General features: G+C 39.3%; 1 protein-coding gene and 1 long non-coding RNA gene across 3 annotated transcripts in view; one reads left to right on the top strand and one right to left on the bottom strand.

Annotated features, from left to right (window-relative positions):
- The first annotated feature begins 599 nt into the window (after positions 1-599).
- abcg2d (ATP binding cassette subfamily G member 2 (JR blood group)) overlaps positions 600-16,664 on the top strand; it is an 18,905-nt gene continuing 2,840 nt past the window's right edge. Inside the window, exons 1-15 of the mRNA XM_082537559.1 lie at positions 600-674; positions 1,702-1,919; positions 2,930-2,989; positions 4,010-4,124; positions 5,284-5,436; positions 5,558-5,715; positions 5,968-6,119; positions 6,291-6,392; positions 7,001-7,251; positions 9,345-9,427; positions 12,752-12,841; positions 12,924-13,045; positions 13,144-13,298; positions 14,179-14,268; positions 16,531-16,643. Coding sequence (XP_082393685.1) covers positions 1,705-1,919; positions 2,930-2,989; positions 4,010-4,124; positions 5,284-5,436; positions 5,558-5,715; positions 5,968-6,119; positions 6,291-6,392; positions 7,001-7,251; positions 9,345-9,427; positions 12,752-12,841; positions 12,924-13,045; positions 13,144-13,298; positions 14,179-14,268; positions 16,531-16,643 — 1,859 coding nt within the window. The 5' untranslated portion in view covers positions 600-674; positions 1,702-1,704. The remainder of the gene's footprint in view (positions 675-1,701; positions 1,920-2,929; positions 2,990-4,009; positions 4,125-5,283; positions 5,437-5,557; positions 5,716-5,967; positions 6,120-6,290; positions 6,393-7,000; positions 7,252-9,344; positions 9,428-12,751; positions 12,842-12,923; positions 13,046-13,143; positions 13,299-14,178; positions 14,269-16,530; positions 16,644-16,664) is intronic.
- Positions 5,529-12,659, bottom strand: LOC309709097. Of its 2 annotated transcripts, none has more exons than XR_014277420.1 (3): positions 10,851-12,659; positions 10,672-10,768; positions 5,529-5,583 (listed from the first exon to the last, which is right to left on the bottom strand). It is a non-coding gene; the product is annotated as an uncharacterized lncRNA (long non-coding RNA). The 2 variants fall into 2 exon arrangements; XR_014277421.1 differs by lacking the exon at positions 5,529-5,583 and having other exon boundaries at positions 9,436-10,768; positions 10,851-10,947; positions 12,190-12,659.

Below are 16,664 nucleotides of genomic sequence, written 5' to 3'. Positions count from 1 at the left end.
CTTTAGTATCACAAACACAAAGTTACTGCAGTACATCTACTTTACCAGGATGCCACAGGTAGATATTCTCTCTTGTGACAAACTAAAGTTAGCCACACATATTTAATTAATTTGACTGACGATAAAAGTTTGTGTAAGATGAGCCAGGTATGCAAACTTCAATGCAATGATACATTAACATTTAAATTCCCACCCCCTAAAAATCTGTAAGCTGTGTATCTGTCAGTCACCCCTTGAATTAAGTGTCCAGAACTATTAAACTGCATTTCTAGACATTTTAAAAGGGGATAGATGCTCTACTAACTACTTCAGCTACAATCTATTAAGTTCTGACCCTCAGCACTCATGTGTAACCCCATACAGTAGTGGGTAGCTAAACAACAGATTGCCAGATGCAGATTTCATTATATTCCAACTCCTGGAAGAAACCAGTAACTCTGGTGGAAAAGGGGGATAAGCTGATTTATTATAAGTGGCATAACTATAGAAAATGCTATAATGAAGTTATCTGGCTAACTTTTGTATGAATAAAACGGAAAAAAAGAAAAATGAGCAGCTGTGAAAAATGTGATGGGCCTCACCTCCCTCCCCCAGCCTGAGTGGGGTTGACCCTTGTGTGAGCTGCCGCTGGCCATCAGTCTGCAGCAGCAGCCCTCTCACATCCTCACCGCCCGGTAAGTCCCAGCTACAAATATTTTCTCTCCTCTCTCTGTTGATTTCAGCAGCTCCTCAATCATATTTTATTTATTAACGTCTGCAAGAAATCACGTGCAGCTGCTGCCTTGATTTAGCATTGGCGCAAGAAGAAATACTCCTTTAATTTTATCTCAGGCAGGTTTGACCCATGGAGTGTAAATCACCGAGGTCACGTGTTTTACATAGCTATAATATTCTTGTCCACTCATATACCTGCTGTGTTTTTTTTTTCTTTCTTTAACACGTGAGCTCAAACACAAAACACTGCTATAAAGAGCAGCGCGTGCCACAGAAACAACGTGTGGATTTAAAAACTACTTTGTTCCCAATAATAATAATAATAGTAAAGCACATCAATACGTTTCAGTACATCTTTAGTCCTCTAAATTAATACAAGTTAAAATAAATAGTGGACATGTCCTTTGAGTCGAGCACCCTCATAAATGTGTTTAGAAATATTAAGCTTACAGTGTTGTCCAGCATGTCATCCCCGAGTAATGCAGTGAAAAGTCCACTGTTCCTTAAATTCCAGGATTTTTATTTGTTGTATTTATTTATCCTTATCAGTTTATCCCTTCGAAGCCGTAGAATACCAGCCTTAGCCTGCATTTAAACTTACAACTTCAAAATTAAATTAGATTAGAGTAGATTAGAAGAAATGTGTGTCCACATGTTGATCTTTTTTGCTTTATAAAATTTAGAGCTAATGCCTCCTTTGGCAATGAACATTTAGTTACTATCTTGTTGTTTACCACTTTTGCAGGTGTTTATTATTTAAGTGAGACTCTCAGGATGGTTAAAACAGCTGATAACTATGCTGATAACTATGCTGATTTTAGGATTATTGCTTCAAAAAGTGATTTGCATCCAGCAGGTATTCAAGAGGTGGAAACCTTAACACCACTTCAAAGCGATCCTTATCACCATACTGATCAGTCTGTGCCTTTAGTAAAGTAACAGCGTTTCTCTTTCATGTATAAAATTCTGTGTTTTTGGTTGCAGCAGAGGATGATGGAGAAAACCAGTCACATCAACATTGCAATGATAGAAGACATCGGTACTAACGGGATGGCCGTGTCAAAGGTCGGCACGGGCGTGGACGGGACGAAACAGCGGTGCGGTTCCACCGTGAGCTTCCACAACATCCAGTACAAAGTGCAGCAGCAGAGCGGCTTCCTCTGCAAAAGAAAGATCCTCTCCAAGGAAATACTGGTGGACCTCAAGTCAGTCTCTTTGTCTTTCTCCGCTCTGTCACCTTCTCCCTCGCTTTCCTCCGTTTTCTCATCACTCACACACTACGCGCACATGAATTTACAGATATTAACCTGCAGAGCTATGATTTGCTCACTTGATAAGTGCAGCAGAAAACCTGTAAAACATTTAATACCTGTTTTTTTTTAATTATTTCCCCTCTGCTTAAGCTAGCTGAACATGCACAGAACCCCATTAAACAGTAGAAATCTTATGATTTTTACTTTGTTGAATTTCAAAAAAAATGCCAAATGAATCCTTTTGAATTTTATTGCACTGACTGTTTTAGATTTCTTTTAATTTTGGGGGGTGTCGTCTTGCTTTTTTTCTTTTGTTTTCCATGTCAGTCCAGTACAAAGTGGGACAATAGTGAATAGACCCTTGCAGTTCCTTTCTGATGGTATTAAATACAGCTGACGTTTCCCATGGAAGAATGAATCATTTCACACAAGTTTTTTGGGGGGGGAACCTTTTTCCTGCCACAGTGTTAATTATATGATATTAAGCATGGTTTCTTGCATATAATCTCTCAAATGCACTAAAGAGCAGTCTGCCAGGGAAACGAATTAAACAGCGTCACGTGATCCACCGCCAGACCTTAATTCAGTCTTCAACTCTGTTTTAAATCACTGACTCACTCCGTGCTTTCTGAAGTCTCTGAAGTTCTTTAAATTGTTACTTTTAAAAAAAAAATGATATGATATCTGTATTTGCTGTAAAATCCATTCATGAATATTACTTTAAATGGGATTGGGAGGGATGATTCATTTAATAAAAGTAGTTCATTTCAGCATGTGTCTAAGGACCATATTAACTACTTTGATTCACATGCTTTGTGTCTGTGGCATAAAACTGATACAGTAAAAATCTAAGAAAAAACATTTATAATTGGAAACATAAGCAAATATGTGTCCCAGTATTTGAGTTTCTTTTTTCATTATTAAATCATTACACTCTTTTTGCCTGTGTCACTGTCTCGCAGTGGGATTATGAGACCTGGTCTGAATGCTATTCTTGGACCTACTGGAAGTGGAAAATCTTCGTGAGTACTACTTCAGTTTTCAAAAATACAGTTAGGTCTATAAATCATTGTATTATTATCTTATTACAGTATAAATCAATTAATCAATATGTGATTGAACAAACAGTAATACAAGCAGTACAAGTAAGTATCGCATTTGCTGTGAACAGCCATCTGACATGTTTGACAGAGGGTGGGTTGTGCTTTGGATCATGAGCATTTTCTCTCCTTCACCATTGTTTTCTCTTCTGTTCATACTGGTACGCATTCATCTTGGTTTCATTTTTCCAAGGTTTTTTTTCCTGAACTGTGCGAGCTCTTGTAGATGTGTAACCAGAGGTTTGCACCTTGTAGTAAACGCTCTGTATTCATGAAAGCGTCTCTTGATCATAGTGCTCTTCACTTGGTTAGATGCGGTGACCCATAGAACTAATTCAGCACTTTAGTCGTCGTAATACTGGGCAGTGGATTCATTGTTTTTAGGAACCAGCCAAGTGTTTCATTTGGCCGCTCTTAACCCTGTAAAGCTTGAACCATGATTTTTTTAACCCTCTCAGGCTCAAATTAAGTTTTTGTTGCTAATGCACAAAAGAATACCTGCAGTGGTACTTCTGAGTAAAAAAAACCTCATAAAATATGTATGTGGGGTAATCAGGTTGTTAGCTTTTAACTGTTGCAAATCTGCAACGCCTGCCTTGAGAGAGTTAAACTGGACTGTTTATTAAACCTTCTGTCAGCTCATAATACTTTGAGCTGACTTCAGATATTACGTCTGCTTCATTTGTCAGTTGAAATTATGAGGGAAAGAGCCTCACCTAGCCACGAAACGTCTTGTTAATTATTTTTGAACCTTTAAAAATGGGGTATTTATGCATAAAAGGCCTGCAATTCCTAAACAGTTAATGTGATATTTTTAGGCCCGTTGAATTCAAATGACATTGTCTGAATACCTATGGACGTAATTGTATATAATCTTGAAATAATTACCTTAATTTTTGTTTTGGATATCTGTAGAATTTTTCTTTGCTCTTTTTCTTTGAGATTCTTGGATATTCTGGCTGCGAGGAAGGATCCCGCAGGTCTCTCGGGTGAAGTTCTCATTGATGGAGCCCCACAGCCTCCAAACTTTAAGTGCCTCTCTGGCTATGTCGTCCAGGTAAATTTGTATTTCTTTAAATAGCTCATATTAACCATTTTATATCCACTCAGATGCACTGATATGGATATAGTGATATTATGTTTTGAAATATATTTATTTGATAAATGTACAGTGCTTAACAAATGCTTGATACCACCTGCCACAAATATTTTAGAAATCTATCAAAAATTTGTTCAAAACTACACATTATGTTACTATTTATCAGGTAAATAACAGCTGAATTTACATTTTTATACCCAAATTTGAGCCGGCACTCTAGTCGTCTCTGAGAAGTCAGGAATTAATTGAGCGTCAATCGCGAAAAAAAAATTTTTCTGTTTAGGAGCACTAGTAAAAAAAAACCCTGTAATTCTAAAAAATAAAAATAAAAAAATCAGCTTTTTTGTAAAATGTTAAATTGGAAAAATTGTGGATAGGACAGATAAATATATGTTAACATTAAAATAAATCCTTTCAATTAAACAGTGTATGGATGCTGGTGGGTTAATCATTACAGAAACATAAGAATTGCTTTTGATAATTAGCAGTGCTTTTAATTTAGAACAGCTGTGGGATAAAACTTAAATTGTGTTTTGGTCTAATAAACTTGTTAAGCACTGTAAGTCGGAGTCATTCTCTGGTTTATTTTCTACGTACTTAATGCAGCTCTCTTTAGGTGTTAAGTTAAGCAACGTGTAAACTGGCTTTTCACTACTTATTTTTTGTTTTGGGGTCTTTTTCAGTGACGCATTGGCCGGCCTCGACTGGTTTCTTTAAGCTTTCATGCAGAAAAAGCTGAGAGCTTTGACTTTCTCTTAGACGCTGCGTCTGAGAGCAAAGCAAATGTTGTAGGCTGTAAAACCAACTTAACACACAGAGGTTGGCCTTTAAACATTAAACATAGTGCTGAGATTGTTTGTGTTTGTGTTAGACCTCTTTTAAGAAGAAACTCTTGAGATGAGAAATATTTTGTGCAAGTGTCCTTAGAGAAGACAGGCAGGCAGGCTTAGACCTCCCAGAAAAACCTGCAAACCCTGCCGAGGTTCACTCCTTCTTGCAGTGAGGCAGTGAACTCCGTCTTGTTTCTGGTTGTTTCCCTTAAGGATTTGTGGAAATGATAACTACAAAATAGCTTTTCAGTTTGTGACCTTTGATCAAGCTTTGGTCTCCCTGCTAGGAAGATGTGGTCATGGGCACCCTGACCGTGAGGGAGAATCTGCGTTTTTCTGCCGCTCTGCGACTGCACGTCTCCGTGCCTCAGGTCGAGAAGGAGGCTCGAGTCAATCACCTCATTAAAGAACTGGGTCTCACCGAAGTGGCTGACTCCAAGGTGCTGCAGATAATCACAGCCTGTCACTCACCTGTCCTCTAACAAGCAGCCTGCCCCGGCAGATGAAGCTCGTTTTCAGCGATTCCCGTTGTGTTTTGTTGGTGTTTTTTTTGTTCCTCAGGTGGGCACGCAGATGACCCGAGGAATCTCAGGAGGAGAGAGAAAGAGGACAAACATCGGCATGGAGCTGATCATCGATCCTGCTGTCCTATTTCTGGATGAACCAACCACCGGGCTAGACGCAAGCACTGCTAACTCTGTCCTGCTCCTGCTGAAAAGGTGAGAAAGCCCGGACTCTCTCTAATTTCTCAGATTTCTTTAAAGTAAAGTAAAATCTTGAGCTTCTGGCCTTTAAAGAATTTTTAAAAGTGTTTCAAGCAAAATTCTGGAGTTTGGTTAACTTTAAACAGAAGCTTATCACTTTACATAGAAGAATTACAGCAGGAAAACTGCTGCTGTTTGCTTCTACTTTATTTAGATCAATTTATTGTGGTGCCTATTGATTTTTTACTGTGTTATGTGTCTTTTCAGAATGGCGAGTCATGGTAGAACCATAATTATGTCCATCCACCAACCTCGCTACTCCATCTACAGACTGTTTGACACTCTCACACTGTTGATCAGTGGTAAAATGGTGTACCACGGACCAGCACCAAACGCTTTGGACTACTTTGCCAACATCGGTGATTACACTGACTAAACAGTAACATCACAAGACACTTCTTTACAGTTTTCTTAAATTTATGAAGTAAATAAATGTAGATGGATGTGCAGCTTCTAAAAAAGCTGCAGGGTCACTATATGTATAGGATTTGCTTTGATATTGAGCTGCAACATTGTGATTTGTGTTCAAGGCTATGCCTGCGAGGCCCACAACAACCCAGCTGACTTCTTTTTGGATGTGATTAACGGAGACTTCACCGCCACAGCAATGACCAAAGTGCACGGCTCTGAAGGTAGCGGCATAATTAACCAACTATGAATATTCAGTCAAGTTTGTATCACATCTCCTGGTTTAATAGAATAACAACAAACAAACATATCCTGTGCAAATGTGCCCATTTCTTTGCATTTTTCTTTGATTTTGCAACATCCACAAAAAGGCACGATACAATAAAGAAGATACAGTATTTTTACCTGGAACTTTTTATTAACAAGTTATTTAAAGTGTTTTAAATTTGACATTTATAGTGATTAGAACAACATGTCAAACGCACAAATTAGAGTTGACAGAGTAAAACAGGAACACAGATGGTTTTTACTGGACCTCATAACGCCTTAATTTTTGTTAACATTTTCTGCAAGTGAAAAAATTTCACGTGAAAACGTAAGCAGAAAAAAATCAGGGATTCCTTCACATCCATGGGAGATTTTGATAAAGTCATGTAGAAAACAGCTGAAGTCGTGGCTGCTAAAGGGGGTTCTACAAGCTGTTGAATCGTGGGGTGTACATAGTCGACCATTAACTCTATTCTAGAGTCAAATCTGTATATAAAGTGCCAGAGTGAATTGGTGCTATGAACATAAAATATAACTGAGTGGGTTTTTTTGTATTTGTGAACAGATTTGGACTTCAAGGAGCTCAGTAGCTCCAGGCAGAGCATCGAGGAGCGCCTGGTGGATGAGTACAGGAACAGCGGTTACTCCAGCAACACACGAGCCGAACTGGAACGCATTGTTAAAGATAAGCGCTGTGGGTCCCTCCCAAAGTCCCGCACCATCACCTACAACAGCTCGTTCTTTCACCAGCTACGATGGGTCCTTCACAGAACATTTCAGAACCTCATGTTGAACCCCCAAACATCTGTGGCCCAGGTAAGCACGTACACCATCGTCTTTTAGGGCACGCGTTCGACTTTCAGACGTCGGTCAGTGCCACTCTCGTGTCTGTCAGCTGAACATAAAGCTCATTAGCTGGTGAAGACTTTTACCAACTTTTTTGTAGCTATATGGGTAACTTTAAATAGTTAATTAGTGACAGGTTTAAACTTAAGTATGTTTAAAAATAAAAGCATACACTGTTCCAAAAAATAGTAATGTCAAAGTATCTTACTGTATATTTTACAGTTTTGTACTGTCTTTCTAGAATATCATGAAATTTACATAGGTAGACTGTGATTTTACATGTCAAAGGTAAAATAACATAACATCACTGTAAATATAGTAAAACACAATTTACTTGTTTTTTAAATATATATTTTTTGTACATATGTATATTTAGATTGTAAAAATACATTCAGAAATGTATCATAATTTCACAAATATTTGTCTGTTATGTGAGAGAATGATCTGTTAAATTCAAATGTAATACTATGGAAAAATATATAAAATGATAGAAAATTAATGAGAATAATCAATAATTAAAGGAGTATTTGAATTATAATTTTGCTGAAAATTTCATGTCATCTAGGTCTGATTCAATAATTCAGAGGTAACAAGTGAAAATATAATTAATAGAAATAAAAACAAACAAAAAAAACATATAAAACATTGCCCGGCCACGCTGTGCTAATTATATATTTTAAAAAATAAATGTAGAGGTAGGAATTGCAATTAATATAAATCTCAAAGTATTCACAACATTCCTGAACAGAAATAGGCCTCTGCACCTGGGTGAGGGTGTGGCCATGAAAACAATGTGACATGCCATTGGATGTTGGGACACATAATAACATGACGCTAAGCATCGGCCAATGAATGTGAACTAACAACTACAAGGTCGCGGGTATGGCTGCACTGTAGGAAAAAATCCTAATATGAAAGTATTTTACTGTGCATTTTACAGTTTTGTTCTGTTCTTCTAGAATATCATTAACGTTACGTAAATAGACTGTGAATTCACATTTCGAATGTAAATTAACGTTAAATCACTGTAATGTAATACAACATAATATTCATGATTGCCGGAATATTACCGTTTTTTAGGATTTGTTTTTTTTCCCTATTTATAGATAATTTCATTGTTTAATCACATTAACATGTTCCTAATTTAATGTTTAAGATCACTTGAAAAGGCAAGATCCCATGTAAAATTAGCGCAACAAACTGTATTGTCATTACTGGAAATAACCGTATTTTTATGAGGAAGTTATTTTTTGTTATTTTACGGTAGTATTTTGGCGCCCCAGCTGCCAGAATATTACCGTTTTTTTAATGTTTTTTTTTAACAGTGTACATTGTATTGGCCCCATCATCGTGAGCAGGATACGCAGCGTGTTAGAGGGGTCACCTTTATGCCCCCATTAGTCGCCCCATGGCGGCAAAATGCTGTCAGAAGTCTCCTCACTTTAAGAATTATTAACAGCTAATTGGTCCTAAATAAGTCAAAAATAATCCTTCGAGAAGGTTCCTTGGTGGCGTGGGTGCTGTAATCAGCTTTGGTGACTGTTGTGACCCCACTCCTGCCTCTTTGGGCCTGAACCTGAACTGATATCATATCTAGCCAAAGCCCCTTGGCCCCGGTGTGGGAGTCATCACATGATGGCATCATGACCTATCCCGCCGCTGCCCAGCTTCCACATGAGGGACTGAGGGGAATGAGGTGAAAAAGGCTCAACCTTACTGGCTTATCCCTTCACCCTGGGAACCGCTTAGTCCTGTCATAACCTGTAAATAGTTTCAGCTTAAAACATGTCTTGCTTTCACCTTTTTTCCCCTCCATTCAGTCATCTCACCCCAGGATCAGTTCAGGAGGACATAACCTTAGCATTTTCTGCTCACTTCAGTCCTTTGTACCCATGTTTTTTTGTTTTTTACCCCCAAAAGTTTAATTTAGTTTTTCCATAAACTAAATTCAAGTTTGGATTAAACTGGACTTCAGGAGGTTTTAAGGTTTTTTATATAACAACATATTGAATGTGTATGTTGTAGGCACAGAAGTCATCACGTTGTCTAAATCTCTTACGCAGCTGGGAGTCAACGTTTTCCTCGCTCTCATCGTGGGAGCCATTTTCTTTGGGGTCAAAGATGATCAGAGTGGTATTCAGAACAGGTGAGAGAACTGCTCTCAACAGTGAGCTGGAGTCACATAATAATATTTTACAAAATGTTCTGAGTATGTAATGTGACTGTCCTGCTGTCATCTCCAAAAAAAAAAAAACATCTTCATGGCTAAACAATTTGTACTTTGATCATTTTAATGTTGTGTGTTATTTGTTTATTTAAAGCATTCCTATTGTCTAAATGCCACAGCAGCTAATCAGCTAATCGCTCTCACTTATAATACTTATTACATCGGTGTAATTTAGCTGGTTTAATACATATGGCACTCCATGAAATGCATGTAATAATGTAAAGCTCACACAGCAAAATTCCTTTTGTCTCTCATCGTCTGCAGGCCAATAAATACCTCAACATACTCTTATAAAATCGATGTTTTTATTAACTGTCACATTAACACAGCCCTCGGCCTGTTACTGCAGTATGACTGTTACTTCCCCATCAGGTCTTGCAGTTATCGCAGTAAACCATCTGATTTAGAGGAAATGTTGGCACGTGTGAGTGAACAATGCAGCTTAAAAAATGCTCGAGAAAGTCCTTCGCCTCCATAGTCGGGGTGTGAGACGCAGCGATGTGGTTCAGATATGGGTTTAATACACTTGTAAAAGGTTCATTTAAGACTACAAACCAGTCAGCTAACATGAAAAATGTCAACCTAAGATTTGACGCTAAAATGTTTAAGCTATATTCATGGCTTGGTTTAGTAATGCTTCGTTGATCGCTTAAGCCTGTAAAATAACATTTGGGTTGCCAGTTTGTAGAGTGTCTTTCTTTAGCATGGTACTTCACTTGAAGACACAGTGTGTCTTTGCTTCCCTCTTTCCAGATTTCTTGTGTGTGCCTCATGTCAGCAAACTGAGCGAATCCAGCAGCATTCGTGAGGAAAATTACTAATAAGCAATTTATTAATTGTTTGGACTCTACATATTTTATAGATGATGTTTTCCACAATATGTAAACCCCAAAACTCTTTTTTAATGCGCTGCAACTACAAAAAATCTATATCGATGGGCAAATGTTTAAATTAGTAGCTTTAGTAGCATTTATTTTTATTAGTAAGCCATTGTTTTAAACTGGACTTCTTTTATTGTTTCGTTTTAGGTTGTTTTGTTTTTATTTTTTAATACTATGCGTTTACACGCTAAAGGCAACATGTTTCCCCATAAATGTTCAGGTCAGTGACCGCTTCTGGTGAAAAAGTGTGAAAGGTAATTCCCGCTCGGTTAATCTTCTTACCGTTTTTTATTGGGCACAACCTGGTACTCGCAAGTCCAGCGAAGCCCATCAGAGACCTCAGTGGTCTCCCTTTTTCCGTTCAGTAGTGTACAGGGACCTAATGTGATTATATTCAAGGTCAGTGCACATGCAGAATGGCAGACAGCCCGTACGTGGCTTAAATGTCTCAAGTTTCTCACCCCTCCTTCATCTTTGCTTGGTGTAGGGGCTAATATTGGGGCAACAACAATCAGCATCAACAGTCAGCGTAGGAAAATCAGCAATGAGGGAAAAAACCTAGAAACAAACGCAAAAGAAATTTGTGAGGAGTCGTGTGAAATATTGCTCAGATTGGGAGTCTGTGCTCAGGACATCGGTGACAAACTACTGCAAACATTTTCAAGTTTTCAAAGGTCACGTTACAGTATGTAAGATCTTTAGTCTTTATTCTGCTCTGAACATGACTGTTTTCTTAACAGTTCAGTACTGTGCTGAAATTCTTGAGCCGCCACTCACTTCTTTATGTTTTGCTAAGAAAATGTGAAATAAGTACAGTGATTTGTGCAAACTCCATACAGTATATTCCTGTACAGAGTTTGTACAATTCCCCATACTGAAAAGTCAATATTTGGTCTGACTACCATTATTCTTCTACACAGCCTGAACTCCTTTAGGCAAGCTTTCTTACCATTTCTTTAAGTTATCTTTGGGGATAGTTTTCCGGGCTTCTTGACGGACATTCAAAGGTCTTTGGATGTTGGCTGGCTTTTGTTCTGTTCTCTGTCAACATTATAATGACGAAGTCTGGGCTCCAATAGTTCCCCAGGCTTTCTGAAAGACCTTCAGAAGATCTGGAGAACTATTGCTCAAGAAACTCTGGCTCTTTGAAGGCAAAATATAAGGAAATGAGGAGTGGCTCAAGACTTTTGCACAAAGCTGTGTCTTTGCTTCTGTGTTGATTGACAGGTTGGAGTCTCATGTTATTTTTTTTCTAAGACTTTTCCTGGCAAGCATCCTATACAGGTCTTATCTGTGCAGTCTCTTTTTGAGTATCCGGTTGTTCAGTCTGACGTCACTAGCCGTGTCTGGACCTAAACTCCGCTGCAGGTCCATATATCAAACGATCACTATGGCATTACTGAGAGTTGAAAAACTGTCTAAAGTCTTTCATCTTTAATAAAATGATCAGCGTTCTGCTCTACCAGGTGTAACAATTGAGTTTAACATCCAGGCATCCATGAAAACGGAATTTATGACATTTAACGGAGTTAGAAGTTAGCAGGGAGTTAGCTCGCTAGCTTCTATCTAAATACAATATAGCATGTCCTGACTGCGGGGTTTTGGAAACAAATTAAAATGTACAGCTCTGTTATCACTTCCAGCATAAATGAAGACAGGAAACTAAACAGCAGTGACGTTTGTAGGGTTACTGAAGTTTGGCTAGCTGGTATATAATGATGTGCTACGTGACCGCTAGCGACACAGCTATGTTAGCATAATATAAACAAGCTAACTTTTTTTCCACTCGATAAAAGTTACCGTGAGTGTTCTCGGTGGTCAGGAACAAATGTAATCGCATGGCAGGATGCTGTAAAAGGACCAAACTTCAGCCAGGAGAACAACTGAGTTAATCCATCCACAATACGAGGTTAGTCAGTCATATACTGCTGCATGGGCTGGGCTGTAGTTACATCCTAAGGTTTTAAAAACTGAGCTTAAATAAATGATTAGCGGTAATAAAAGCCGAGGGAGGTCAACAGTGATCACTGACTGTTTTAGGAGCTTTTTGAGATCAAATATAAGAAAATACATAACATTAAACATGTTAACAACACAAAAGCCATATTAAACGCAGACTACTTTAGACCCGGAAGTAGGATTTGTCGCGTCATCACTGAACAACCGGATAGCGTGCACTTTAAGTGTTGTGCTGTCCGAGAGGTTCCAATTCCAACTTTATTTATACAGCACCAAATTACAAAAACAGTCGCCTCAAAGCGCTTTCTATTCCAAGGTAGACCCTACAATAATACCTACAGAGAAAAACCCAACAATCACATGACCCCCAGTGACCAGACTTTTGCTTTTCTGATTGCTCCAGGATGGGCGCCCTCTTCTTCATCACTACCAACCAGTGTTTCAGTACTGTGTCTGCTGCCGAGCTCTTCATCACTGAGAGGAAACTCTTTGTGTAAGTTCTCCATCAGGACGCCGTATACGTGTGTGTGTGACTCTAGATTGAACTGTTGCTTTATGTGTTTCTCTCGTGACAGGCACGAGTACATCAGCGGCTACTACAGAGTGTCTGTCTACTTCCTTTCTAAGATCCTGTCTGATATCGCTCTGCGCACCGTCACCTCTGTTATCTTCAGCTGTGTTGTCTATTTTTTGATTGGTGAGACTTTTATCTATTTATCTATTTAAATTTTTGCATTTCAATTTAAATAAATGACATCAGTGTGTAAAAGCGCACAAAACTGTGTGTCCAACCAGGGCTCAAATCCACAGCAGAAGCCTTTTTTGTCTTCATGCTGACGGTGACTCTGGTGGCTTACACAGCCACAGCCATGACCATGGCCATCTCAGCTGACCAGAGTGTTGTGGCTCTTGCCAACATCCTCATGACCATCACCTTTGTCTTCATGATGGTAAGAGATACAGCAACCCCATGACCCACATAAATAAGTTGGAAGGGAGAAGGAGTAAAGATGACATCTCCGTTTTTTGTTTTAGGCAACTTTAGGGTTTTTTAAAAAAAAGAAATGAGACATTTTAAACAGAAGACTCACTGATGACATAAACTCACTGGTCACTTTAACATCAGATGTGGTTATAAAGGGATGGAGATGGTCGGCTATGCTGGGGTGTGGTCTTATTCAAGGTTTGATGTGTCGTGCATTCAGAGATGCTCTTCTGCACACTTGGACTGTCACGAGTTGGTTGCTGTTGCCTGCTCAGAGCAGTCTGACCATTCTCCTTTTACTTTTGGCATCAACAAAGCATTTTCACCCAGACCTGCCATTCACTGGATATTTTCTCATTTTTTGAGATTGCTGTGTGGGCAAAAATTCACTTCAATCACCTTTCTTTCCCATTCTGATGCTCAGTTTGAACTTCAGCAGGTCTTCTTGACCTTGTGTACTTGCTTAAATGCACCAAGTTGCTACTACGGGGTTGACAAATTAAGTATAAGAACGGCAATGCCTAATGAAGTGGCCAGTAAGTGCATTTTAAATGATTGTTGATTGATTTCTTAATCAATAGCAAAATTTTCCAGAAAACATTGACTATTGAATCTATATCTGACTAAGTCTCTATAAGCAACACAGATATATTATATTATCCGTATATTATAATGAACAATAGACAGTTATTCATCTACGTTTTACTGTCTGATAGTAAAAGCTCCCGTGAGACTATTAACATCCTGCATCTGGACTTTGAAACATTTAGATGTGTTTGTAAGTCGTGTTATGTCAGCTCTACCCTCCAGAAAAAAGACATCTAAACTGACTTTGTGTCTGCTAGATTTTTTCAGGACTCCTGGTGAATCTACCCAGCACCAAAGACTGGTTGGCTTGGCTGAAGTACTTTAGTATTCCTCGTTATGGTCTTGCAGTAAGTCAGCATTAAAGGTTTTGACAGCAGACGATGCAGATATATAGAGAAAGTAGCAGAAACAATTCAAAATTCAGACAGAGGTTATCACCTCAATGAAATACAGTGGGGCAAAAAAGTATTTAGTCAGCCACCGATTGTGCAAGTTCCCCCACCTAAAATGATGACACAGGTCAGTAATTTGCACCAGAGGTACACTTCAACTGTGAGAGACAGAATGTGAAAAAAAAATCCATGAATCCACATGGTAGGATTTGTAAAGAATTTATTCGTAAATCAGGGTGGAAAATAAGTATTTGGTCAATAACAAAAATACAACTCAATACTTTGTAACATAACCTTTGTTGGCAATAACAGAGGTCAAACGCTTACTATAGGTCTTTACCAGGTTTGCACACACAGTAGCTGGTATTTTGGCCCATTCCTCCATGCAGATCTTCTCGAGAGCAGTGATGTTTTGGGGCTGTCGCCGAGCAACACGGACTTTCAACTCCCGCCACAGATTTTCTATGGGGTTGAGGTCTGGAGACTGGCTAGGCCACTCCAGGACTTTCAAATGCTTCTTACGGAGCCACTCCTTTGTTGCCCGGGCGGTGTGTTTTGGATCATTGTCATGTTGGAAGACCCAGCCTCGTTTCATCTTCAAAGTTCTCACTGATGGAAGGAGGTTTTGGCTCAAAATCTCACGATACATGGCCCCATTCATTCTGTCCTTAACACGGATCAGTCGTCCTGTCCCCTTGGCAGAAAAACAGCCCCATAGCATGATGTTTCCACCCCCATGCTTCACAGTAGGTATGGTGTTCTTGGGATGCAACTCAGTATTCTTCTTCCTCCAAACACGACGAGTTGAGTTTATACCAAAAAGTTCTACTTTGGTTTCATCTGACCACATGACATTCTCCCAATCCTCTGCTGTATCATCCATGTGCTCTCTGGCAAACTTCAGACGGGCCTGGACATGCACTGGCTTCAGCAGCGGAACACGTCTGGCACTGCGGGATTTGATTCCCTGCCGTTGTAGTGTGTTACTGATGGTGACCTTTGTTACTTTGGTCCCAGCTCTCTGCAGGTCATTCACCAGGTCCCCCCGTGTGGTTCTGGGATCTTTGCTCACCGTTCTCATGATCATTTTGACCCCACGGGATGAGATCTTGCGTGGAGCCCCAGATCGAGGGAGATTATCAGTGGTCTTGTATGTCTTCCATTTTCTGATGATTGCTCCCACAGTTGATTTTTTCACACCAAGCTGCTTGCCTATTGTAGATTCACTCTTCCCAGTCTGGTGCAGGTCTACAAGACTTTTCCTGGTGTCCTTCGAAAGCTCTTTGGTCTTGGCCATGGCGGAGTTTGGAGTCTGACTGTTTGAGGCTGTGGACAGGTGTCTTTTATACAGATGATGAGTTCAAACAGGTGCCATTCATACAGGTAACGAGTGGGGGACAGAAAAGCGTCTTACAGAAGACGTTACAGGTCTGTGAGAGCCAGAGATTTTCCTTGTTTGAGGTGACCAAATACTTATTTTCCACCCTGATTTACGAATAAATTCTTTACAAATCCTACCATGTGGATTCATGGATTTTTTTTTCACATTCTGTCTCTCACAGTTGAAGTGTACCTCTGGTGCAAATTACTGACCTCTGTCATCATTTTAAGTGGGGGAACTTGCACAATCGGTGGCTGACTAAATACTTTTTTGCCCCACTGTAAATACACATCACAGACAACCTCCTTCACATATATGTTTTAGCAGTTTTAGTTTTAATTGTCTGTAAGTGTGTTTTTATTGAACTGGGGTTGGACCTGAACTGGGCTCTAAACTTGATGTTAGATGGCTGAATGCATAGACTTAAACAGACTTCTCTGATTTTAACTGTTGGGTGTTGCACATTATACCAAACATACATGACCAAGTGGATAGCCTACTGATAATGCGCTTTAAAAACCCCATGTATAGTAACTGTCATGTTTGAAGATGGAGCCAAACTCAAAGGAGAGGATTAAGGCCAACAAACTAGGGACCAACTGACCACAAGCACAGCTAAAGACAGCGTGCAAGAGACAAGAGACTTTAAAAATGAAACAGGAAATTACTTTATATGGCAACATATACGTGAAAAGGGAGTTGAGACCCAAAAGAGAATAGCTACATTACATTTATTGTTTTAAAATGGAACAAATGATCTGCCAAACGCACCATATTGTATTTAAATTGTTCTGCTAAGGATTTACTGCTCTGCCTCACCTGCTGTCTTTGTTCAGGCCTTGAAGATAAACGAATTTGTGGGTCTGAGGTTCTGCGAAGAGGTTGTAATCCGAAACAGCAACATGTCAGCTATGACAGCCAACTGCACTGTGAAAACAGCTGGCCAGACGTGAGTAATTGGTCCAGTTCT

The sequence above is a fragment of the Aulonocara stuartgranti genome (assembly GCF_965226115.1).
Source record: "Aulonocara stuartgranti genome assembly, chromosome: 6".
Classification (NCBI taxonomy): Eukaryota; Metazoa; Chordata; class Actinopteri; order Cichliformes; family Cichlidae; genus Aulonocara; species Aulonocara stuartgranti.
The sequence above is the reverse complement of the archived record's forward strand: the minus strand, read 5'-3'. Positions and strand labels throughout refer to the sequence as shown.